The sequence below is a fragment of the Indicator indicator genome, chromosome Z, assembly GCF_027791375.1.
Source record: "Indicator indicator isolate 239-I01 chromosome Z, UM_Iind_1.1, whole genome shotgun sequence".
Taxonomy (NCBI): Eukaryota; Metazoa; Chordata; class Aves; order Piciformes; family Indicatoridae; genus Indicator; species Indicator indicator.
In genome coordinates, this window is record NC_072053.1 from 16944159 (window position 1) to 16971981 (window position 27823).

General features: G+C 39.1%; 1 protein-coding gene across 1 annotated transcript in view; it reads right to left on the reverse strand.

Moving 5' to 3' along the window:
• The window catches only part of KIAA1328 (KIAA1328 ortholog), a 194638-nt gene that overhangs the window by 5128 nt on the left and 161687 nt on the right, over positions 1–27823 (reverse strand). The window contains exon 10 of the mRNA XM_054397348.1: positions 25199–25307. Coding sequence (XP_054253323.1) covers positions 25199–25307 — 109 coding nt within the window. The remainder of the gene's footprint in view (positions 1–25198; positions 25308–27823) is intronic.

Below are 27823 nucleotides of genomic sequence, written 5' to 3' on the forward strand. Positions count from 1 at the left end.
AGAAGAACTTTTTAGTCCATCACTAAGGTAATAGGAAACATCACAAAACGTTACGATTCAGTACATCTTATTAAATGTTTGCATTTTAGAGAGGAAAATTTTGCAAAAGGAGGCTGGCTAGAGCCTTCTTCCTTCCCCAGTTACTTCTGTTTCACTGGCTGTGGAGCAAGAATACAACTCTCTGAAGATCTCCAAGTGCATCTCACTTTGCACTGTGTTTCAAAATTGAATAGGAAGGCAGGCTCGCACACTTTAATGACAAATACAAATGTGGCTGTTATTCTGGGAACCATAAAACCACTTATTCCCAGGATGGTTGCTGAGAAATCACCTGGAACAACTTGGTTTTCTGTCTAATAAAACCTGCCGGGCAATCAGAGTTCAGACAGTCCCATGATGTACAGTACCTAAAAAATGGTCAGATTATGCAAAAGTGATGCACAGAACTCATTACTGCACAGAATACTAGAGAAAATGGTTCTTTTGAAGGTAAACACAGAGCATCCTTGCATCAATTTGGCTGAACAGTGATATTTGTTTATTTATTTATTTAGACATTTGGGATATGTCATTGAATTTTTAATGTTTATCTATTTCCCATTGCTGGTAAAATATATTATATTTCTTACACACTGTTCAATTTTTAAACCACATTACTGTATTTTCATATCATGCAGTCCAATTTAACTAATAATATCATTTGTTCCTTCCCGAAAAAACTACACAATGCCAAACAAGTTTGATATTCGGAGGAGAAGGAATTTCCCCATGAGGTAAAATAACGAAACTTATTAGAGTCATAAATACTCTGGCAGTGAGATCTATGTATATTTCTTTAAACAAGCAGTGTCAGATATTATTTGATCAGTATGTTCAGAGATATCTTTTCATTTACAGTCTCTGAAAATTTATTCTTTGACCATAAACGTGCACAAAACACACAGAATGTCTCTTCTGCAAGGTGATGGCATTTCAACAAAGCATACTGGCAATACGGTTTTGGAGATTAGTAGCTGTATAGGCTTACTTTATTTAACTGTATATACCAGAGGAAATAAAAAGGTTTATTTTTATACTACTGCTTATATTTTCAACATAAAGTTCAAAGTGATTTACTAATGTTACACGAATTGCCTTTGAATTACGGTACAGAACTGTGCATACACACAAAGCCTAACACTATTTCGTATTCATAAAACACTGCCTGCCTCTCAGCACTTTACAAACGCTAAATACAGCTAAGAACACATTCAAGGGGTAAGGAACAGACCCATTCTACAGAAAATGAAACTGAGCTTATTATTATTAAAAAGGAAATACTGAACCTCTATTTGACTGGAACAGACAGGGAAAACAAAAGCAGGTAAGTGGCCTCAGCACTCAGCACTACCTCAAACCTGAGCTGTGAAGACTGGGGTAACCTTGAAGTTAATCCAGGTTCTATGGACAAAGAGCAGATCTCTACTCAAATTAAAGAGTTCTATCCACTTTCTGCTGTCTTTATTCTTGCATCCACAGTTGTTACATTAGAAATGCTAGCGGTCTCTCCATAGCCTGTCCTTTCAACATCCATGTACCAACTTGTTGTCCATAAATTTGCTGAATTCACAGTATCAATCTATTTTCCAATCTGCTACTTCCACAATGTCCCGTGACAGAAAGCTTGGAGAGTCCATTGCTTTTGAAAGGCATACTTTTGTTTTATGTTTTTATCTGATATGCTGCTAGTGCAATCAAGTGTTTTGAGGGCTGGCTGTAGTCCCTCTGATGTTGTGGGACCTGGTAAAAAACAGTTCCCTGTTCAACTTATGCACAACCTTCACAATTTCACAAACCTGATCATTTTATTATTCAGTCTTTTTTCCTTTCCAAAGTCACAACTTTTTGGTCTCTCCTTATATGGCAGCTCCTTCATCCTCTTGATCCAATTAATTGTCCCATGCACCTTTTTCAGCTTCCATGATCTTTCTTGAAAGGTGAAGACCAAAAGCACAGGTCAGAATCAAAATGTGAGTACACCAGTCCTAACCATCTGCTCTGAGTTAGGTCAGCAAGGAGATTTTGCTGTTCACTTCTTGTTGCAGGTCAGAGATGAAGAACTAGCCAAGTGCGTTCCCGGGGGACCCTAATGCTGACCCTTCTGCATCATTGATATGGTTTATGATCAAATTTATAAGATGGAAATCTGATAAAATATGAATATGATTTATTAGATATCAAAACTTATTTTTCCAAGCTAATTTGATCCAGGTTTGTTTACCCGGTCGATGATAGGTTGATTACACACAGTTGGATGTTAATGAACAATCGAATAACAGTGTAGAAAAATCAGAAACTTGGACTACAGAGGAACAAGCTGGAAACTCTAATAATGCGAAAACAAACAGCTATACTGCCTCAGGAGGCAGGACAGACCCTCCCAGCCTCGCTGTGGAGTTAAGCCACAGAGAAACAGTCTGTGAACTTTAGAAATAACCAAGTAAATTAGCTTTAGTTACTCATGAACTGCTGAGCTTCTAGTCATCAAAACTTTGCCAACTGGAGAGATACATGGAGCTACAACTTGCAGTCCAAAGGGCAGGGATAATCCAAAGACAAATCCCAAAACTGGAAGAAGTGAGGGAGAGAAAAGAGCACGCTGCTGTGGTGTGGCCCGGGACTCAACACGCTGCTACTAGGACTAGCGGGTAATCATGCTGAATCAGGCACGAAGTGGGTGCTTGTCGCCACCTTGAATCCCGCTAAGGAACAGGGTGTGGGCTTTCGAATCATCCCCTATAAATGCCCCTTTTGAAAACTGAATGGCCCAATGGCAGATTACCTTTCCAAATGTCGCCAATCAGCTCAAAGTGCTGTATGGCAGGCAAAGTGCACACACCTTCTCGACTAGTCTCTGACACTTGCAGTTGTCTACATGAAACGTGAGGCACGGGGTCCAGCTTCCACGCCCCCCAGGCAGCCTCAATGGTGCCTGCCTATTGGCTCCTCGACCTCAAACCTGGACTGCTGCAACAGGGAGGGAGGAGAAAGGGCAGTGGCCAAACAGTTTAGCTGGTTCATTAACGCCTCTTCCAGGACAGTCACGAAAAGCAAGCATTAAGTGAAAGACCTTTCCTCAGGTCCCGCAGAAACTTTAACAACCTTTGGTGTGGAACCTTGTCAAAGGCTTTTTTGAAAATCCAAATGCATTATATGTCCATTGGATCTTCTATGTGTCACTAAATTTCTCAGTTCAGGATCCATAGGCCTGAAACGATGCTTGATTCTTTCTTCTTTCCCTCTTTGCTGTAGGAGTATAATCCAGGTTTTAATCAGCATGACATTTTCCCCAGCAAGAGTAAAAAAGAACAAGCCAATGAACATTGGAGACTGGTTGGATTGGAAATGAAAGCTCAGTAAGAGAAGCTGACTTCACAGTTATTCCCTGAATGACTAAGTCAGGGATAAGTCAGAATAGGGGATCTTGCCTTTCATCTGTGAACTGCATCTTCAGTGACCCAAACAAACCCTCAAATGATATTCCCATGTACCCAACTATCAAGAAGTCAAAACCAAAAACAAACAACAAAAGGGCAATTCTTGAGGCTGAAACAAGAGAATGAATAAAATTAAACTGAGAATCAGAGACAAAGGGCCTGTGCCAGCTGTCCTGAGATTCCCCTTTTACTTTCATGCAGGCTGAGAATGAGAGCAGATATCTGTGGCATACAGGAGGAGGCAAATCCAACAGTTCCGTGTATGTCACAAAAGTGTGTGTCACAAACCATCTCCAGGTTGGGACATGCTCCTTGTCTGTAACTGGCCTGTATTTTACGAAGGCATCTCAGTTTCTTAATTCTTAAAGAAAAAGATCAGAGTGCAGAATATTTCAAAGCAATTAAAAAAAGATCTGAGCCTGTTATTTAAAATACATCACACAATGTAAAACAGAATATATTTACACAGTGTCCTTAGAAAGAGGCTCCCGGTGTGCTGTAAAACCCACATCCACATAATAGAGAGCTTACAGTATCAGAGACTTGCAGAGAACTCTCTGAGGTGGTATTCATGGAATCATAACCTGGAGAAGGGAAAGACTTATTAGATCATCCAGCCATTTCCCTGCTGACGGAGAACCATTCCCTACAGCCTGCTTCTTTACATTTACTGTTAACAATGAGCCTCTTGCTATTCGCCTTGGGAAGCCATTCCACAGCCAAGTATACCTCACACTATCATTACCATTATTACTTATTTATAGGCTATGGTATAGCATGAAAGGCCTTGATCAGAATCAGGGGAATCAACTCTCCTATCACTTGTAAGAGCAATCCTCTCTCTGGAAGAGCACATAGTCCAAGTAGCTGAGTCAAAGTCCAATGGGGAAGACAACACACAATTAAGGAAAATAGAATAGCATGGAAAGTGTTACAAGCATACCATGATTATTTTCATTCAGAGCATGGTGGGAGAGAAAAGTGTGTGTCACAAACAAGAATGCATTTCTGATAGTTAGCTAGAAGTAAACAAAGGATTTTCCTCCTCTCAGCTTCATGCTGTTAGTTACAACTGAAGATCTGACATGGTACTAAGAAATCTACCTCCTTTTTGGGTGCAAATCCTCCTTAAGTATTTGAACAATATTACATTTCTCCCTTCTGCTCCAGCCTCAGTCAACATTTATCTGAGCTACACATTTTAATCTTCTCTCATAAATCAATGCTTCTAGTATAGCAGCAGATCTTGTCTCTCCTTCAATCTTTGAAAAGATCTTTCTAGTAAGCGATCACCCAGAAAAGAGCCCCATATTCACCTGGTGGGGTTACAAAGAAACAGAGAGGAGATCAGCTCCCCCCAGCACTCATGTAATGCTTCTCTGTGCAGACTCAGATGATAACAGCCTTTTTGCTGCCACTTCATTGCTCCCCAGGTCCCTCTCTCATGTATGTTTTGATACATCACAATGCAACATATTCCTGTACACTGCAAGATCTAAAGCAGCAATGAACTGAATGCCTTGTTTCCTAGGGTTACCAACAATTATCACTAAATCCTGTGGAAAATGGCATCACAGATTACAGTCTTGACACAGCAGAACTTGTAGAGAAGCAGCAGAACTGAGTAATAACATCACACCTAAATGAGCCATGCTTGGCAGTGTTATGGAACAACCTCCCCTCCCCAGTCTGATAAACAGAACTAAAAAGTTAATGAGGACTTAGTCTTGAAAGGGGTTGAGCACTGCTGGTTTGCCCTTGGCCTTCTGCACACCCAAGCACAGCCAGTGCTCTAAAGCAGACTGGATATAGCAAGAGCATCTCAAAAACAAATGTGCCTTAAGGCAGAACTGGTAAGAGATTTTTCTTTCTCAGTTTTCACCATGCCTTTACCTATGACAGCATCCAACCAGCTGTCATTAGTGAAATAAGAGTTACTGATGCTCTCATTCCTCCTTGCTATACAGACAATTTTTCACTTACACAGGAGTCAGAGACCAACACCTGCTTTCCTTAACTTTCTACACTCCCATCTCAGTGCTACCAATCCTCTGTTATCCTACCTCTTTACTCCTGCTAACAGCCTTTTCTATTATTTCCTCATTGGACTTTCACTGAGACCCTGCTGCCATGTTACCAACCTGTCAAGTATAACTGAAAGGGCTTCTTCATTGTTTTTGTCGCTGTGTGCTTCTAATAGCTAAAAAATAACCACGACAACAAGAAAATCCAGATTGTTTCTTTTAAAATACAGCTGCAGAAGGCTAAACTGGCATAACTGAGGTTGTAATAATTCTGGAAGGGGGAAAGAGAACAAAGACATGAATGCTGCAAAGTAAAGCAACCTTTTAAATCCAATCTGTCAGTGACTGAAGAATAATTTGGAATGAAGTTTTAGTATAAAAGAAAGAAATTACAGAACCATGGAACTACCACAGAGTTTAACAACCACCTCAGCAATCACTGTTTGTATTGTCCTTCTTTCTTACTCCCACACACCCGTTTCCGTCTCATCAAGTCTGAAAGCTCTTCAGATCAGAAAATGAACCTCAGTATATGTATAGTACCTGGGGCCTTGATTCTACTGTGATATTACATAATTACTTTGCACTTCAGAGCATGCTTAGCTTTTACTCCCTTTAAGCACTCCATCAAGCACTCCATCACCACAGCATATCTCCAGCAAACTCTTCACCCTTTATTTTTCTGGTCCAAAACTAAGCTGTCATCATCTTTTCTGTCATAATTCATCCCCCCACTTCTTCTGACTTAACAGGCTTTCTCCTTAAGTTTTACACTTACAAATTTGTCCCCAAGAATCTTTCCCTTCAAAGTAAACTCTTAATTTAATGAATCATCTCTAAAATTGTGCCTTTTCTTTTATAATGTACTAAAGCGTTTCACAAAGGGTTGCATATGTAAGTAACAGTGTAATTCTGCACCTCTTCTCTGCCGCTCTGAGTGTTGCCCTTAGTTTTGATTTTTTTGTCCTCCCACATTTCATCTTTATCCTAGTGTGCTTCAAGCAAACCTGGGACTTCTTACACCCTGTACACTGACTGGAATTTTGTGGGCACTAAATAATTACACCACAATTTTAAGGGGCTTGGCTTTGGGGTAAAAAACCCCACCACATATAGCTTGCAATCACCATGTGCATAGTCTAGCAATGCCAATTTGTCTTTTCTCACAAGCCCAGTCTGAATCCCCAGCCTGTCAGATAATAGATCATCTTTTTTGCTTCAGTTGTACAATCACTGGGAGATCTGCATAGTTTTAGGTCAAGCACTTATAACCGTTTTATGATTCCAAAGTTTCTTACCTTGTCATTTAGTTACTGAACTGTGAGCTTTCATTGACTTTCTAACCACTGTCGCAAGAACTCCTACTAGCTCTGCAAGATTTAAAACCTCATTGAGCAAAGGAGCAAAATTGGACTGCGGCAGTTTTAAGTACATAATGGGGTGGAATCATGACCCTATGGAAGCCTGTGGAAGTCTTCCACCAGGGCTGGGTTTCTTTCCTGACTACTGCCATTTGTTGTCTTGGGGTGAATAAGTATTATAAGCTCTCTATTTCACATTCATGAAATGCCTCATGAGGCACATTCATGAGATGCCTCAATGAAAGCTTGCAAATAATTTCTTTTACCACCTTCTTTTGTTTCTATCCTGGTGAAATGTTTTACATAGAGTCAACTGTTGCACCAAAACACTGACTCTTCCTGTGGCTATGTATGATCCTTCCTCTCCTGGTTGTCGGCTTCCTTTCCTCTGCTGTGGTATGGAATCTTTAATAACAAGATCTAGCACTCAAATTCTTGTGTTCCTTAATTATCTCTGCCCTGTCAGCTGTATCAGTGAAAACAAGTTACCATTAGACAACTCAGATACCAGTAAACACCAAGGTGTGATAACAGAGTTCTGTATTACTGTCATTACAGAAAAAAAGCCGTCTCAGGGAGGCTCAGGAAAAGAAAAATCGAATAAGCCCAGCACTTCTCAATGGCCAAAACCCTAAAGATATCTTAATTATTCTTCAATATCTTAATCATTCTGTAGAATCATGATCTTGTATAATGGACATTTTAAATGAAATATCTGCTGCTCTGCAGAGTTGCCATTTCAAAACTTCTAATTGTGAATTAAAGTATAATTTATCATGGCTGTTCACCAAATGTACAGACACTAACTTGGGATTGAAATAGCAGGGGAAAAAAAACAGATTTCTTTAAGTATTAGAAAATCACTCACCAAGTTGTACTTTAAAACAAAGCACTAGAGCTTTAAGTTGACAAACTGACTTGAATTAAACCACATAAAAAAGTGCTTGTACTGTAAATCTTACAGGGCAAAAGTGATGGTAGGTTATCATTCTGTGTATGAACATGCACTTTGGAGAGTTCAGGGCAAGTATGGACACACATTCATTCCATTTTATGCCCCACATTACTGAAAACACATTCACTATAAATAATTCATAAACGTATTGTCTGAAATTTCAGATTCCAAAAATACAACACAGTTTTCAACTTTATGGTTCCTTGGTCTTCAAAACAGAAACAGACAATTGGATGGATGGACTTGGCAAACCTGATAAGAACCCATAAGTCAGAATTATATTCTAAAAGTAAGTGCAAACATCTCCCAGCTCCTGATCCCTGGAATGGTGGGGCCACAACAATAGCCCCTGTGCTTGTGCCTGCCATTCCTCGGTAAGGAAGAGGGAAGTAGTAACCAACTAGTGAGAATAAAGCATTCAGTCAGACATTTATTTTTAAAAGAACATTAGGGAAAAAACAATGCCTTGCTGTTCTCTCTTTATGAGCCTGGTGTGGAGCAGGACAAAGAGAAGAAGCGAAAACGACATTTTACAGGATGGCACGATGGGGAACTAATAGGTTGAATCTGTCTAGAAATTCTGAGGAAAAATAAAGAGAACAGGCATACTATGTCTTGCAAAAAGCTCATTTTTCTGGCCATCTGACTGCATCAAAAACTTGAGCTCTGCTTGTTGCACTTAGCTTTTAAATAGTAACACTTCTTAATGCTAATGATGTAGTAAAGGTATCATCTTACACTTACTAGCCATGCTAGTGTAAGAGAAGTGAATGGGATCTTGCAGTTCACCTGAAGTCTAATTTTTGCAGGGAGCAGTGACCACGACAACCACTGAACAAACTGAAGTATGCTTAATAGGTGAGAGTGCTTAAGCTTTGTACCCCTTGTGATTTTCTTTCTTGCTGACATTATATATACATTTACGCTTAGTTGCTTCATAATGTAATTGGAAGCTTCACGTCAGATAGCAACTGCTTTTTGGACAGATTTGCATTCACTTGCTCTGTTCCACTCACTTACCAGTGACAAGCACACACAATTTTGGGTACCTTATCTAGTGGAATCCTTGGTGCCCAGCCCTAACAGAACACCTCACAACCTCCTTATTCGCCAGGATCTTATTTGAACTCATCCACTCCAACTTGCATGAGAGCAAATGTTGCAACTGAGCTCAAATACTTGGCATCCCAACTTATTGACTGCTTGGATGCAGACCATACATGAAGAAACAATGCCTCATAAAAATTGTATTCCACTACCCAACTGCTATAAACTTCCAACTCAGCACTCAGTCTGGAAGGGTTGGAACTATCTCTCACTCCATTCATTTCCAGGTGTGCTGAACTCTCTGGGGTAATCTTTAAATCAGATGAGATTTCATACATCAAAAATGAGGATACATAATTCAAGAGAAGCCACCAAGATAAAACAGAAGCTGTAAAAAAACCAGCATGTTGGCAGTGGCTGCTTTAGCATGTCAAAGAGGGGTGACTGTTGGTGAGGAGCTGCACAGTCAGCACAAGAGCATGCCATGTGGCAAACCAGGTAGAGCTGTTGTAAGCTTCACAGTGACACAGGCACTGAATAGCCTTAACATTGCACAAGTACCAAGTTAGAAAGCACCCTACAGAAAAAAACAGCAGTAAAGCATGGAGCATGAGATGCTCAGACCTGGTGTCCCTAGGCTGTAGTCATCACACACTAGCAACTTCTTTCAAGAACTTTACACAGGTGGTAGGTGTCCCATTGAGATAAATTACCTTCTTTTGTTTGCTGAGCAGATGCACAGGGAAGTGAAATTTTAGTTTGTTCACTCCCAGCAGTAACTAGCAAAGATGATCTTGGGCTCTGCAGGATTACTTTTCAATAACCACACACATGTAGACAGTCCATATTTCTGTTAGAAACTGCATAAGGTCACTGATACCATACAAAATTATGCAGGGCATTTAATAGCTCAAAATACTGATGCTAAGTCTCTCATTCCCATCTTTGTCTGAATATATTCTCCATATTTTTTGCATACATTCTAGACCAGAAAATGTACAAAGAGGGACCTCAACAGGCGAGAGAAATGGGCCCACAAGAATCTTGCATCATTCAAGAATAGGAAACATGAAGTCCTGCACTTAGGAAAGAATAAGCCCCAGATATCAGCACATATCAGCTTTGACTGGCAGAAAAACAGCTTTGTAGAGAAGAACATGGACACTTGCTGTCCTGGCAGACAGAAAACCTAAACACAAGCCGGTGTAATAATATGTATATTTTTATATATTTTATAATTAATATTTCCTAGTGGTGGTATCTTCAAACACCACTGTAACTTATTTACAAAATGGATTCCCAGGTTCAGTTCTTTGGTTGTGGATTTTACACTGCACATAGAAAGACAGCTAAATGATTTAAGCACAGATCTAACCTTTCCAATAAAGCAATTCAAACTGGAAATACAGGTGCTGTGATCTGTGGTTTTCCCACAAATGGGATTCCGTGGCAGGTTGGCCAGGTACTCATGACTTGCTCCTCTGTCTAGTGTCTTCCCAGATGCTGTGGCTATGATTTGAGCAGTCTTTGGCTCAGAGAGGTCTAAGGAGCCTCTCTCTTGTTGTGCCCAGTCGAGGTCTGGAGCTTGCCCTTGGCTCAGAGAGGGCTATGGGTCCTCTCCCTTGCATGCTCTGTCGCTGGGCTGCAGCCTCTTCTGGGATTCAATTCCCCCAGAGCTTTTCCCCTTTCTGCCTTGGTCCAGGTGCAAGGCCTGGGTGAAGTTGTTGGTCTGCTAGAGCAGATTCTTCAGCTGCTCTTGGGCAGCATTTGGCTCTTGTCTCTTTGTGGCAAGCAGGCTCCGAGCTGCTACTTGGGCAGCATTTGGCTCTAGTTGCTTGCTGGGTGAAAACAAGGCAAGCTGCCTGACTTCTTGGCTGGTTTAAATACTGTCCCAAGACAATTAATGCCCTTTGGTAACACAGAACCCTGATAACTGTATCTATGGGATAGGGCATATCCAAACATGGCCAGGGGCAGACACAGTTCACAGCTGTGTTACAAAGTTAATTACACAAAGTACATGTTTATCTGGACCCCAGGAACTGTCCAGGTTTGCATATTCGCAGGTGCTTAGCCCTTTGTCTGGGCTAAGGCATGTTTGGGGCTTACCCTTCAGGACAGCCAGTAAAGGATAGCACTGCCAGCAGGTTGAGGGAGGTGTTCCTTCCTCTAAATTCAACCCTGGTGGGACACAGAGGGAGTCCTAGGTCCAGTGCTGAACATGACAGAGACATGGTCACACTCAAGTGAGTCCAACGAAGGGCAACAAAGATAAGCAAGGAATTGAAGTATCTGACATGAAAGAAAAATCTTAGAAAGGTGTAACTGTTCAGTCAGGAGCAAAGGCAGCTCAGAGTGATCTTATCACTGTGTATAAATATTTGATTCCAATGAAAGGAGAAGAGGCAATGGGCACAAACTGAAATGCAAGAAATTCCATTCAGATACAATTAAAAAGCTATCTCACTATGTAGGTGGTGTAACACTGGCACAGGCTGCCCAGAGAGCTGGAGTGTCCATCCTGTAGTCTCTCTCCACCCTTGAAGATATTCAAAACCTGACCCAACACTGTCCTGAGCAGCCTGCTCAAGCTGACCTTGCTCTGAGTAGGGCTTTGAAGTAGATGATCTTGAGGTGCTTCCCAACCTCACAAGTTCTGTGGCTTCACAGCTGAGTATTTCTCTTCATAAATAAATTAAACCTCACGGACAGCATACAACAAAAGGGCAAGAACTCACTAGCAAGGACTGGACTCTGACTGACCCATAGAGTAGACACAGCACAACCAGGTCAGCTTAAAAGGCCAATGCCTTCAAACCAGGAGGCTCTATAAACAAATTCAAACACTAACCAAGGGCTTTTGCCCAGAAAGTTTTACAGCTTATTAAAACCAGGATGCATGGGAAACTTGATGGCACATTTAAACAAGGATTTTTTTCTCCCTTCCCCACATCTTTACCAAAGAGCTTCTATCTATCCATATACAAATATATCACAGTGTAGCACACAACCCCATACACATCTTTTTGAGCAAGATGGTCGTAGCTACACTGTAAGAAAATTAGTAAATATATTTTTAGTATCTTCACTTTAAGATTGCAAATATTTTTCTGGCAGAAATCTCCATCCAACTTTACAGCACAATCTCTCAAAGGGAACAGAACTCTTACTTTAAAAAAAACAAAAAACAAACAAAAAAAAAAAAAACCCCACCAACCAAAAAACAAAGAAACAAAAAACCTCACACTACAAAATGAATGTGACCCAGGGACTTACCATTCTATGCAACAACATGAGCAGAGTGCACAGAGACAGTGAAGTCCACAGGGCGTGAAATTAAAATTTTCACACAGATACAATGAAGTAATGATACAATGTTACAACCTTGGCACAAAAATCTTCTGGTTTGAGTAAAGTCAATGTCATGTGATGTTACAGTTTGTGCACTGGTAGGAATGGTCTGCAGCTAAAAAGTTCATAACAAAACCGAAGGAGAAAAAGCAAGAAAATTGTATGGATAATTACAACAGGCCTACACATTCTAGCAATCTAGACATTCCTTAACATGCACATAGAAGCGGTATCTAGCTGTCACTGATGGCTGATTTAAGAAAGCCTACTTTCCTTTCACACTAGGAAATCTAGATGCTGAGATACCATTTGGAAATAGGAAATAGAGGACAACAAAGAGATCTGAACTTGGCAAAGGAGGAGGAGGGAAGGAACATCTCTCTTACTAGATCAGTTTGTTGCCTACAAACAAAGTATATATGCTGGTTTCAAATTCCAAGCATATGGATAAAGAACAGGGATGTACAGAGCAACTGAGCAGCTGGAGCACAATGGAAGTCCTTTTAGGAATTGCTTCACCTGATACAGTAAACAGAAAAGGCAGTGTTGGAAGAACATAAGCCTCAGCAAGCACAAGGTCATTGGAAAAAGAATGGAGCTTGAAAAATTTCAGGCAGATGCACACGTGGGAACATAGACATTGTTACAAGAACATGCCACCATCAGATTTGAGACTTGCAAAGGGTACTTACAAACAGTACCCTTTATACTACAAATATACTTACACAATGCAACACTGAATTATCAGATAATCTGCAAGAACAGAAAGCATTTTAAGAGTATGAAAAAGGTTACAAACTCATAAATCATAAAGCTGCCTGTACATTATGTTTCACAGATACCTGTGTAGACTGACAGATGTGCATGCATTCTACAAAATATATTATTAGGTCTAACTATGAGGGGGGAAAAAACCCTCTGAATTCAGTACTACTACTCATCTCAAACCATAGTTTCATCATCACAGGCACAGAAGTTAACACACACAAAAACTATTGGCAATGTTTCTAGTAATCCTTCTGGAAGTGAAACAGAAAAGTCAGTCTAACAGTGCAAAGGTCATTCTTCACAAGGCATGTTTCTCACCCTACTGATCCAAGACGGTACACACAGAGAAACGTAAAGCCAAATGTGACTTAATAAAATCTTCAAGACTTCAGCTTATTAATTTTTTTAAGTTTTTCTCATTTCATTCCAGTGATTTCATTAGGTTAGACTTCTTCGTCTTTATTAAAAAATAATCAGAATTGAAATGTTTCAATAAATCCAATTTCTGTTTTAAGTAGTAAAAGATGATTTGATGCAGATGAAGCAAAAATGAAAGTTAAAAGTACAATGGCTTTAAAGGCTTTGAGAATCTGCTTTAAAAGATTTTAAATACATAAATTATGTATCAGTACTCTAAAATGTCTTTGGCTGTTTTTTTACAGAAAAAAAAGGAACTTTAGAATTAATTTTTTCATAGAGTCATAGAATAGTTTAGGTTGGAAGGGACCTTTAAAGGTCATCTGGTTCTGAACAGGAACATCTTCAACTAGGTAATTTTCACTATGTTCTCCTTTAAAACTTACAGATGGGAAGAACTGAAGGATATTAAAAAAACACGTAAGGCATCACTATTAAAACAGACAGAATTAACTTCATACAGGGCAGAAGACAAATATATAACACTATTATCATAAAAAGGTTTAATTTTCCATCATGTTTTCAAATTATTTCCCTCCCAACACATTCAGACTAAAGGAAGTAATGTAGCTTTTTTTCCAGAGGGCCACAAATTAAGTAGTACCTCATAAACAACACAAAAAGAATCAAAATTATTATATACAACCCCAAATTACCTGGGAGCTAGAAACACATTGCACTGAAAGAATTAAATGCTAAATATAATCAGTATTTACTGATTACATTCTGAAAAATACCCCAAGATACTGTTTTCTATTGATAAGATAACTTGCTCTGGACATAGTCCTTCACAAAGGCAAACTTAATATGCAATACCATGTGTTTTTGAAAAGGATATCTGATCTATGAAGAGAAAATTGTCACACCTACAGTAAAAATTGGTGCATCCAGTTTGAACAAAGATCTGTAATCTGGTACTACACCACCAATTTTTTGTTTCCTTCAAATATGTATGAAAAAAAGAGAAGCTATGTTACAAGATTCAGAGTACCCAAAAGTAATGCTGGAAAGCCTACAAAATGAAAACATACTGAACAGTTCAGTATTCTTTACACTGAAACACTGCCTACTGTGATGTGGAAAATATCTTGGTTTTTTTATTACCCTATCCAGGAAAAATTGGGACCTGAATCGTCAGTTATTATTTTGCATTGAACTAATACCAAATAGGTAATATTGTTATACTGTGACTTAAAACCAGACATCGGGCTTAAGATATCACCAATGTATTAGCAAGAGCCTTAAGAGATGAACATGTATTTATTTAAAAGTTATTATTACAGTCCATGTATTCACAGAATCAGAGAATGTTAGGGGTTGGGAGGGACCTCAAAAGACCATCTACTCCAAACGGCCTGCCAGAGCAGGATCACCTATACCAGATCATACAGCAATGCATCCAGGTGGGTCTTGAATATCTCCAGAGAGGGAGACTTCACGACCCGCCTGGGCAGCCTGTTCCAGTGTTCTGTCACCCTCACAGTGATAAAATTTTTCCTCTTGTTTCCATGAAGGAAACATTAATGAGGTCACCCCTTAATCTCCTCTTGTCCAAGCTAAAGAGACTCATCTCCCTCAGCCTGTTATCATAACGAAGATGTTCCACTCCTTTAATCATTTTTGTGGCTCTGCACTGGACTCCTTCAAGCATGGAATCATAGAATTGTTAGGGTTGGAAGGGACCTCAAGGAGCATCTACTTCCACCCCCCTGCCATGGGCAGGGACTCCTCACACTATATCAGGTTGCACAGAGCCACATCCAGCCTGACCTTAAAAATCTCCAGGGATGAGGCTTTTACCACCTCCCTGGGCAACCTGTTCCAGTGTCTCACCACCCTCATTGTAAAGAACGTCTTTCTAACATCCAATCTGAATCTACCCATTTTTATTTTTGTTCCATTCCCTGTAGTCCTATCACTACCCAACACCCTAAGAAGTCCCTCACCAGCTATCTTGTAGGCCCCCTTCAGATACGGGAAGGCCACCGTAAGGACTCCTCAGAGCCTTCTCTTCTCCAGACTGAATAGCCTAAACTCACTCACTCTGTCTTCATAGGAGAGGAGCTCCAGCCCTCTGATCATCCTTGTACACACTTTTCTGGACACATTCCAGCATGTTCAAATCCTTCTTGTACTGGACACAGTACTCCAGGGGGGATCTCATCAGAGTGGAACAGAGGAGGAGAATCGCCTTCCTCCACCTGCTGGCTATGCTTCTCTTGATGCAGCCCAGAATGTGATTTGCTTTCTGGGCTGCAAGTGCACAGCAGTTCCCTGTCCTTGAACTGAGGGGCAAATCTGTGTAAGTAAGAGAAAACTACAATGACAAATTATGGAGTATGTGGAGTTAAGAACACCATAACAATAAGAAGTCAGGATACAACACAACTGAACCTTTGGTTTCTGTCTAAATGTTGCACACTTTGAATATGCCATCTCACCATTCTCTCTGATAACCACCAGTTTCTCCAGCAAAGACAATAAAGAATTGCTCCATACTCATTTTCTGTGTGTCACACTTGATTTTATTATAGTTTATAGTACTCTAAACTTAGACAGATCCTTTCCAGGATGAGGAGTACCAGTCTGTTTTGTTGAGTGTTCCACAAAATCTCTCTCACACCTGGGAGCAATCCATTGCACTGCTCAGATACGATGACCAAAAAGTAACAATGCATATTATAGTACTTAGATTCAACACATTTATGGAGAAAAAAAATTGCTATGTCAGTCTTTCACTTCAGAAGTGGAAACAATGTAAAAGTAAGACAGTTTTTATAAAAGAAATAAAAAGGGACAGTTCAAAGCCTAAAAATATTTGCTAATGGCACACATTTATTTAATAGTCATACTAGGGCTTCAAAAAAGGAAACACAACCTATGGAGAAAGACTTCTGAAGGATGAAATAGTTATATCAGTTAAGTTGAATGGTAAAAGAGACCGTTACGTCCAGTCAGACCAAAAAAAAAAGAAAATAGAAAAATACACACTGGTATATTAAGAAAACCAAACCAAACCACCAACAACCCCCCCCCAAAAAAACCCAAAACAAAAAAACAAAACAAGAAAACCAACCCAAACCCACCTTCCCTCACCCCCCAAAAAACCCCCAAACTATACCACAGCCTGAACAACCACAAAAAGAACCAATCAAACCCCAAAATAAATTGCAGCAAAGAATAAGAGTTATCCTAAAAGCCTGAGGTCCAACTAATGTCACTTTAAATATAAACAAAATAGGAAGTCTGAGTATCTCTTAAAGGCAAGAGGAGATAAAGTTCTAAAGGAGCATGTAAGGATGATAATACCGTAGTAGAAAAGCTCAGTGAGCTGGCATGTGTATATGTCACACAGGAGCTTAGGAAGATTCTGAAGACACAAAGGACACAGTGGAAGATCTGTCTCAGACTGAAGTTGTATAAATATATTACAGAACAAATCAACAGGAATGATCGATAAATTGCTGGGATCGACTGGTATTTATTCAAACTTCTGAAGGATCTCAGGTATGAAATACCTAAATACTAGCTGTCGCACATAATTAATTACTTAAAACTACCTCAGTTCTGAGGCAAATACAGGTTTTCTTAAAGTAGTCTGGAATGATGCAGAAATCCACAAATGAAGGGGCCTGATGCTTCGAACCAGAAGATTGATAGAATTATAATAAAGAATCTATAAACTTGGCATATTGGCAGAGTCTTTGTATTCTTAATTCACTGGGGACCTCAAAAAGGAAATTACAGTTTATACAATCTATCTGGAGTTCCAAAAGCTTTCCAGAAAATCTATCACCAAAGACTTAAAATTTGCCATAAACAAAGAATAAAATCCATTAATAGATAGATAACTGGTTAAAAGGCAGGAAAGAAAGAGAAAATATTAAAATCAGTCTTCTACAAAGTGGCCAGGGAGGTCATCAGTGGAGCTTCACAGAAATCTGCTAGGGCCTGAACCCTTTCATGCATTCATAGGCAGCCTAGAGAAAGAACAATAATGAGATGACATTCACTGTGATACTGTACTATTCACGGTAGTAAAAACAAAAGCTGGAGGTCTTTATTGAGGCAGATAATTAGAACATCATGAAGAAAAAAGAAAAGTACATTAAAAAGCAGAAATGAGACAAATGAAATAGAGTAACACACTGGTTAATGTCCTTAAGTGACAGCAAGACAAGAATGTCCCTGCCCATGGCAGGGAGGTTGGAACTAGATGATCCTTGTGGTCCCTTTCAACCCTGACTGATTCTATGATTCTGTGATTCTAATTTCTTTTGTAAGTAGGAAACCCCTCATCTTCAAAGAATTAAGAAGACAGAGCTGTGTCTCCTGATGCATAATACATTTGACTAGTAGAGATATGACATGGCTGGTACAAGACCCTGCACAGACCTCAGATACACTGCAGTCACCTATGCATTATGAACCAAATACCTATGTTTGAGTTACAGAGCATCATCCCTTCATGTCACTTCTTAAAAGGATTCTCCAAACTTCAATCACAATTTTTACTAAACACAGTACCATGTCACAAGCTTGTGCTCTACTTCGGAAGATGCTGTATGTTCACAATCACACACATCCACTCCCTCTTCCAGAGTACTCAGTACCTAGACCCTTTCATTTATAAGAACATTAAAATGGTGTTAATAATCAAGGCACTAATCATGCAGCATGTGGGTTAAGCCTGCATTTACCTCCACTCCATGTACAAAATATGAATGACAAAAAAACTTATTTTCAGTTCTACACATTCAGCTATGAGAGGGACAAGGTGTCAAGTGCGTGTTACTTCGAGCTCATTTTATAGCCCACAGAACAACAGGTATCACCAAAAGGTGATTTAGCTGATCCTAAAATAAGTCATTTACCATAAAAGGAGCTGAGAGTAACTAGCTCAGCTGTCTCAAGATAAGTAAGATGAATGCCACCCTAACTATACTAGCATCACAGTTAATCATCATTATTACGTGGACCAACCAAGCACTGGGATGTACTGTGCCAAGATCCTTCCCTGAGGAGATTACAGCCTGAAAAGTCCAGGCAGGTGAAGGCAAGAGAAAAAGGTGGATGCATTAGCACATAAGCAATGTGGGGAAGTATAACAGAGCCATCTTTTGGGGGAATGACTTCTTAAAGTAAAATGCAATTATTTTACATATATTATTCAATTCTTCACATCTAAAAAAAAAAAAAGCCAAACAAAAAAAAACACCCTAAAACAACCTACAAAAACCAAGCAAAACCTCTGAAAGAGAAGGCACAGAAAAGTAGCTAGTACTAGGAAGACAATCATGTAGAACATCTCATAAGAGAACCATGAAGAGATGAACGTAGACTTGTTTTCAAGTGTCAAGCTCTGTAGAAATGGCCATCACAGTAATTCCTAGAAAAACTTTAAAAGCTATCAATGGAGGAAGAAAAGACAGTCAAATGTGGATTTTTGGCAAAACAAAAAGTAAAGCAAAGCATAGAAGGAACTTGAAAATATTTTAAAAAAGAAATGTTGAGACTAAGTTTTCATTGCTTTGATTACAAATGCAAACAGGAGTAACAATCAGTAAGCCAACATTCACAAGACTTAATGTGGTATTTCAGAATCGACAAAAGCACAGGTGGGGGTAAAATGTGAAAAAAATAATTAAGGTAACAATGAAAACAATGGTAAGAAGCAGATACAAAGAGTTCGGTCTGATACATAATGTGATTTGTACTCTATTTGCCTTTGCTTATTATTACTTTCAAACTATAATCAAGTTATTGTCATACTACTGAGTGATAAAAACCTTGCCAATTACTTCAAAACTGACACATTTTCTGTTGCACTGAACATTCCCAGAAGACTTTTTCCCTTAGTTTAATACAAAATCCTGTCAGATCCACAGAGCTGACTGAAAAACTGTGTAAAGGATATGTAGCTATAATAGACCTCCCCCAACTAGTCAACTTTGGAAAGAAAGACTATCAAAAAAGGCTTAAAGATCTAGTACTAGATTAATGCAAATATCTGCTTGTTTGCAAGTGTACTTTTTGATTAAAATGGCATACATCAAGTACAATTAGAAAGGTTATTTATAACTAAGAAATACATAATTCTGCATTTTAATGAGGGTGACAATTACAGCCAACAGTTGCTAATTAACATTAATCCTTTAGCACTGCGAGTCAGAATTTCTAAATATGATTTTCATTGTCAGCAATGGCCACACTAAAACTCTTATTGCAAAGCAGCAATTAGGTATGCTGCTTGTACACAAATAGGTGTTCTTGTTGCACACAGTAAAGAAAAAGAAGCTGATGATGTGTTAAATTTGGTAACCTCAGATGTAAATAAAAAATGCCAGTTCAAAATTTACTTGACATCTACAACACAAAATATAATGAAGACTTATCAATGTCATGGCTGAATCAATTCCAGGCTTCCTAAGAGCAAGACGTCATAGGTGAAATCTGATTTCAACACAATCTGGAAATTTTCCATTGTTAAAACTGGGTTTGATCCCTCTCCTGAGTTCACATCTGCATTTCACTCTCAAGACTTCAAAGCTTTCAGTGGTTGTAACTGAACAGCATAGATAAGTAGCAGTGTTTGGACAGTTTGTATCAGTTTCTGACGCAAAACTCCTGAGCAATTACTGAAGACAGCAATGATTACTACCGATTGATGTTGTTACCATAGCACAGCATTAATGCAAATTTTTGCTTTATGTACCTCATCAATAAAATTTTGGTTCTCAAAACCTCTGGGTTTCAAATATTAATCTTCCAAAATTAATCTAATGTATTTCTATTCATTGATTTAAAATTTCTCTGTAAATAAATGTCTGTAAAAACAATTGCTGACTTAATTAAACATTTCTATTTCTGATATCCATGAGAGACAGATGATTTAGATCTTGCTGTACAAGTCTTTCCAAAACAGAAGTAATCTCTGTTTCAGCCTCTCAGCCATCGCTTTTCAGACAGAAACACTAGAAAACAAAGTCTCTTTTGATACTGACAAAGCGAGAAGAGAGACCTGGTCCAAACACCATCAGAGGCACAAGATCATAAGGCAGCCAGTAAATATAGCCCCTAGAAGAGTGCTGAGGTGCTTACAATCTCAATCAGCCAATTGGAATGGAATCGATGTCAGATTTAAGTAAATGAGAAAGCAGAAAAGGAGAACTGTGAGCATTAAGCAAAGAAACCTATAATGCACTTCTTACAAAGTGCTGTAAAATTCACATTTATTTTGTAAGTATGAGATAGATCGTTTATTTCTACACACAGAGGTGCCCAACTAAAATCAAGATAAGTGATATTAATGTCTTATGGTCAGTATTATTGAACCTCAAAAGCAATAAAATATGAGTCGATAAATATTACATTTGCAACATAGTTAACATTCTTCTACTGTCTCTGGCACTTATTACACATTGTAACCGCAAGTCTACAATACATTATTCATATTTGGGGTGTCAGTGAGTGATGGATTGCTGTAAGAGAGGCTGTCCTTTAAATAAATCAACAAATAAAAATGCAAATGTTAACATTTTCAGCCACAACTTTTTCCATCTTGAATGGGGAATGGAAATTTCACGTTGTATCGGCAGCCAGCAGAGAGAACAATTAACAACTTACACTGTGAATAAGAGAGATTAATTTGCCAATGTCTTGTTTTATCACTTGCATATGGAACTATATTGGACTTTTTACATTCTGTCTTTCATAGGGAGTAGGCAAAACTTGCGTCTGTTACCCTGTTCAGCATCTAACTCACTATCCCACTCCAAACATGCTTTTAGTCCCTTTAAATTTGACTCGATGATCTTAAAGGTCTTTTTCAAAGCAGTCAATTCTGTGAAATATTCCTAAGTTAGATCTGAAAGTCTTCTCATCTTCCTTTTGATTCTTGAATGGTATCTGATCCAAAAGTGAAATAAAATAAGATCTATTTCTTTGCAGTGCTTGCTTATGACTCTGCAGTAGAAGGAGCTTCTCAGCATTTTCTTAAGAGCAAAACTATATTTAAGCATCCAACATACACACATCTGAAAAGCAAGAACGTTTAAGCAAAAGCTTAAATCTCATTACTGTTGTATTTCCTAACACTCAGCACAACAGATCTACTCCAGACTATTCCAGCGTGCATTATTAAGTATACAAATCTGCACATTATATTTTACATCAGATATTAATTTGCTTAAAAGTCCCTGAATACACATTCACCTGAGATGTGCTGAGCAATTGGATAAATAGTTTTGTGTTTAAAATGTCCCTAAACACAAATTTACACAATACAATCTGTTTATAAAATCTCCAACAGGCCACTGTAGCCTAACAGATAATAATACAGTTGAATATAGTATTCATACTGCTGGAACTTCTAAATCACTTATTTTAATGGCTACAAGAAAGTTCACCCCAAGACAATGCCTTCAGCTAGCATTAAAGTTCTGATTTAAAACTGCAACAAGAAAACATAAGCTTAATGCTGAAATCCCAGACTATCACTCAATCCCTTAATTTACCTAGCTGTTCTTAAACTCACTTCTCAGATACTTCAAGTGAAAAATGTAAAAACATTACAGGAGAATTATCTGTTTCCATGGTGAGTTAGAAGAACCTTTGCCTATGTCTTTTTAAGCGCTTGATCATCTGTGGTATTGCAGGGCTTTCTATGCCAAACTTGACACTGCAACTGTTTCTGTGTGGGGAGAGCCTGACAATTGCACTATGGCTGTAATCAAATTAAATGGTCTCTCATACAACACAATTTACAACATTAAAATAAAAAACACAATAACACAAACCAAGCCAAACCAAAACACCACACCAAAAAACTTAATACTTTGATTTAGAGCAGTTTCATTTCTGTTTTGCAGCACACCACTTGTTTTACTGAAATCAATGGTTGATTATACCTAAGGCTGGATCTATTTTATGTAAAAATTTCATTACTAAATGAAGGCATACAAATATCACTACCTCCTCTTTCCAGTTCCCTTCCAGTCCAAACCAACAGTCTTTGTTCCAGGCCAACAAAAAAAAAGTTATGAAAAATACATCCCTGGTTACTCCAAAGGTAATGTTTAAGACAATGAGAGTAACTAAGCTTTAGGAGTAAGGAACAAACTCAATCTCTCAAATTTGCCCAGCCTCAACCTTCCTTGTGATTTTTTTTTTTTTCCAGACATACATCCTCTGGTCTAGATAAATAAGTACATGGAGTAGAAAAGCTTTCCAGACCTGCTGTGAACATAATTTCAAGGGGCTCGTGCAGGTGTAGACACCGAGCTTAAGAATACTGGGTAACCAAACATGCAGTGCCTGGCTGTATTATGAAAAGGAGCAATGGCCACGCACAATGGGCAAATAAATCTGGTATTAGCCCATCTCAGCATGGAAGATAAAGAAATGCTCTTTATTCTTTCAAAGATTTCACTGAAACAAACTTCTGCACATTCATTCTGCAAGTGTGGTCCTTCTTCGGGTCTAGCACTGAGGCTCTCAAAAACATACATCTTTACCTTCTAGACACACTTCTTGTCTGAGACAAGATTCACTCCAAGAGAGAATAAAGTAGGACTATGACAATTCTTTCTCAAGCTGTAACACACTGAAGCCTCTGCTGAGCCCTGCCAAGACAGGCTATCAAGCCAACACGTCTTCTACCTGCCATGCCTGCTTATCCAGCCAGCTCTCTCCAGAAGCTGTGCTAGCACCCTGACGCTTCGTGCTGGCAGGGAGCTTCTGTCATTTTCCAACACCTTCTCTCTGGCAGGCAATCCATTGCTGCTACTGCTGGGTGCCAGGGTTTGTGCTAGTTAAAGCTGGCACAAATATGAGTTGAATTCAGTCCTATAAATTTAAATAGTCCAAAGTAATTAGGTTTACACATACTGACGATAAATAAATTTGCTCTTAGGCTAGGGCTTTGTGCTGCAAGTTTCAGGCCTGTGCCAACTGTTGTGGTTAAACTGTTAACCCCCCCTTCCCCCTCCCCAATCACAGATTATAACAAACATGCTGACAAACCCTAACTTTAGTGGCACAAAAGCAGCAATAATTCTCAATATTGATTAATTTAGTTAGTTAAACCTGCAGTCTAAGCTTATAACCATTCAGTGATAAATTGAGACTGACCTGCTGCCCAAGCAGGTTTTTTGATGAAGGATAGAATCAGCTTTAGGTCTCCACAGAAATACTTGTCCATTTACCATTTCCAATTAGAGAAGGCCATGAGTGAGGGAAAGCACAACATGGCTGCTTAAATTGGACAATTATATTTACAGCACCAATGGAGAGAAAGCAAGCAAGGAAGGATGGGAAAGAGCACCTCAGAAATACAGGATTTTTCAAAATTTGTCATCAATGGTAAAATAAACCTTTAAAGATGACAGCTAATCAGACTCCTTTCACTGATCACTTTATCTGATATGATTTCTAACAGCATATTTCTACAAATATTTTACTCCCCTCTGTGGAAAAGAATAGACCATCAATTCTCTTGAATAGAATTCCTTTTTCTGAGCAGTTGTATGATGTGAATAATTACATCTATTCCTCAGTGCTTCAATGGAATCTCAACTTATCACTACTAGACAGTATCAGTCAGTATCTTTGCACACTCTTTATCTGATATTATTGGCTTGTAAAGCTAACTCTTGCTTTTAAGAGAAATGCTTAGGCAATCTTGTGGTTTCTGGTTGTTTAAACATGCAGTTACTTGAGGGAAACAGAGTCCAATCCATCTCGGTTCTTAAATCCTCCCAGAATTATCATCCCTTCCTTCAGAAGAAAAATGGAAAAAAAAAAAAGTGTTTCCATAGCAAGTAAGTACAAATTTGCCGATATTGATAGTGGTTTTTCACCTATTATAGATCACAAGTTCTCTTAGAAGATAGAAATAAACTGCCAGCTGCTGCCAAGAACACAGGGATGATATCAAGCACACATTTTCCTAGTCCACTGGGCCAACAGAAGATTAAATCTGACTCAAGCCCTCGCATTCTCCAAGAAACATTTAACTCTTCTCATGAATGGTCATACATTCTTGTCATCCCACTGCACAAAGTCATCTAACTAGCGGTATAAAATTCATATTTTGATCTGCACTTACTTTGTTCCTAAACTAATGATTTCACTGTGAGATAATGTAGGCTATGATAAAGAAAAGCAAGGACTGTGCATTGTTCTTCTAGGCACTTACTGCTAGAATTGTAGTCCTAAGCAAGGCAAGTTGCTTTCAGACTTGTAACAACAATGCTGCTGTTTCCTCGTTGTAACACAGACATGATAATGTTGCTTCTCCAGTACGCTGAGTGCAGATATATAGTGTATAATCAGGAACTGCTGACTTAATGGTGATTTTGGTTTTGTTATTACACATAAAATAACTCTACAACAAAGCTTTTTTTTTAAAAAAAGGCAGTTGTTAAAATATGGGGCATGGGAGTGAATAAGGGATATTAAAATCTTCAAATGGATTTAAAATCTAACAAGGGGTAACACCATCCATTCAAAATATTTACAAATGTATTTAATGTGTCAGGACTAGAAACATAAAATACTTTCTGTTCAGAATCTAAGTAAAATTAACATGTTAGAACTTGGCATATTCCTGCTTTTGGTATTCTAACAAGCAATTTAAGGCTTACTATAAATGTCAGAAGGATATGACAGTTCTCATTTTATATTATCCATCTCATGCTAACATGAAATACCATACAAATTCAGCCACTTCCCTGAATCTATGATAATTTGATGGTTGTGTTTGCAGAATCTTAAACCAGAGATTATCTCGTGTCTTACCGTGAAGTGTCATGCTGGATCTGTGATGTGGCTGTGGTTGCAAGCTCTTTCCTGCTGCCTATCAGCACAGGAGACGTGGCTGCATCCTTCCTAGGTCCTAAAGTTATCCCTGTGGAATGAAGTGAAGACAAGCCAGACAACAGAAGATAGTAAGTTTTGGACAGATGCTTTGTGATTCTGCATTATTACAGAACACTAGGACTAAAAGTTACAACTTCTTTGGAGTGCCAAATAAACAGTGAAATGCTAATCAAAGAACTCATCAGTTCACAATGACTGTGAATACCATGCATTTCAAGATCACACAGAATCAATTCTGTAGAGTAAGTCACACTCCACAACCTCCATCTTACTGCCCAAAGTCTGTCAGACTTACACTAATATAATTTCTTATAGGGGTCCACAGGATTCAGCTTATTTCAGAGTTCTCATGACATGCTAGAAGATGTTAGTTTTCCAAGTGTTACTATCACTGTAACAGTATTTTGCTTTCAGTAAATTAGAACTATTAGTCCATTCCTTCTTCTGTCCATTTCTTCTTCTCTCCTTCCAGTAACTCCTAACTTACAAAATAACCTAGGTTGAAGGGCGAAGTCTGGAGTACTGTCCTCAATTCAAAGCAGAGCCAACAGGTTTAAGGCATTTAGTATTTGAACACATCCATTGGTAGTGAACCAGCCTCTCTGGGCTGGGCAACTTCTCTGGTCCCAGCATTTGATCATCCTCACATTTTTCTGTATAGCTAATGAGGATTTCCTGAGTTGTAACCTTTTTCCCACTGACTCTTGATCTGTTTCTGATAACTTCCAAGAACAGTCTTATTCTCCCTTTTCTACACCTTCCCCTTGGGTAGCTGAAGAAAGAACGTTAAGGTTTGGAAGGGACCTCCAAAGTGCATCTAGGCCAAATCCCTTGCAGGGCAGGATCACCTAGAGGAGGTCACACAGGAACACATCCAGGCCGCTTTTGAATGTCTCCAGAGAAGGAGACTCCACAGCCTCTTTGGACAGCCTGTCCTAGTGTTTTGATCTGTGCTGAATCATCTCTTCTTAAGGTTGAACACTCTCAGCTTTCACAGCCTCTCCCAGCATGTTATTATGCTCCAGCCCCTTGACTGTTTTGGTTGTCTCTACCAGACTTCCTACAGTTTGTCACTGTTCTTGACCTGTGGAGCTCCAAACTGGCTATGGCACTCTACAGATCCATTCTCATCAGAGAAATGGCACATGATTTTGTTATTACAGCTCAGCGTGAGATTTGGTTCCTCCATCAAACAGCCACACTTCTAATTTGTATTCAACCTGCTCTTCAGCAGGACAATCACCTCTTTTCTGGCAAAACCACTTTCTAGGTTTTCATCCCCCAAGTGGTCCTGTAACATGAGGCTACTCCAACCCAGTTGAAGGAATGGCCTTTCCTTTTGTTGAACCTAAATAGGTCACTGTCAGACCATTTTCCCAGCCTGACCACTGAATACTTTCCCATACCATGAATACTGAGCCATACCCTCCAGCTTATTGTCCACGTCCCTAAAAGGTGCTGTGTGCAAACCTGCTGAAGGTATATCCTGTCCTGCTGTCCAAGTTGTTAATGTTAAGCAGATAACCAGGAGCAACCATGACAACCTTTTGAGGCTTGTGGCCCAATCAACTTTTCTCCCCTCTCCCACCTTCCACCCACCCACCTGAAAAGTGGTTTTGTAGACAGGATTTAGTTACACAACTTACATACCAGTAGTCAGGGGTAAATGGAATAGGCAAATTAGGAGTAATCTCATCTACTACACAAAAGCCTGCGGGGTTTGTGCTTTTTAAATCTAGCCTTATTTGCTCTGTTCAACCGGCATCGCTTAACTAAGCAGCAAGTACATGGAAAACCACGAGTCTCAGCAAAATTTAAAGTAAAATCAGTATTTTGCTCTTTAAGTAATTTTGTCATGCCTTAGTATTTCTCAGCTCTGTGAACAGCAACATTATCTACCATCCATGCTGAAATATGAAACACACAACAAAGCTGTAATTCCATCTTAGTGCAAAATTTACAGACATTCAAAGAATTTAGACTATTTAAAATACTGCATTTATTTAAGATATAAATAAATATATTCAATGTAATAAACTATCTGTTTTAAGGTGTATTCTAGGAACGCTAACAAACAAAATGGTGTGGCAGGCACACTGCCCTGAAAGAAATACAGAAGCCTGACTACACCTGACAAAGCGCCGAGGTTTGCTAGAGGCTAATAAAGACCAGCTTGAGACTCTCAGACATTAACCAGCACCTCTCTGCCCAGACTATAAACAGAGTCCTGCTACAGAGACATTTTGGGTTGGTCTTATCAAACCAAGTGGCCTTGCAGTCAGATCCTCTCTTTTTAGAATGGGACACCATCTAAGGATACTTCCGCAGGCTCACTCCCTCCTTTGGTGAGTGTATATTTTGGGTACCCTTCAGTGGGAGGTTTCCCCATTGTGGGTGAGCATCACAGGATGTTAGGGGCTGGAAGGGACTTCCAAAGATCATCAAGTCCAACCCCCCTGCCAGAGCAGGGCCATAGAATCTAGCACAGGTCACATAGGAATGCATCCAGATGGGTCTTGAAATTCTCCAGAGAAGGAAACTCCA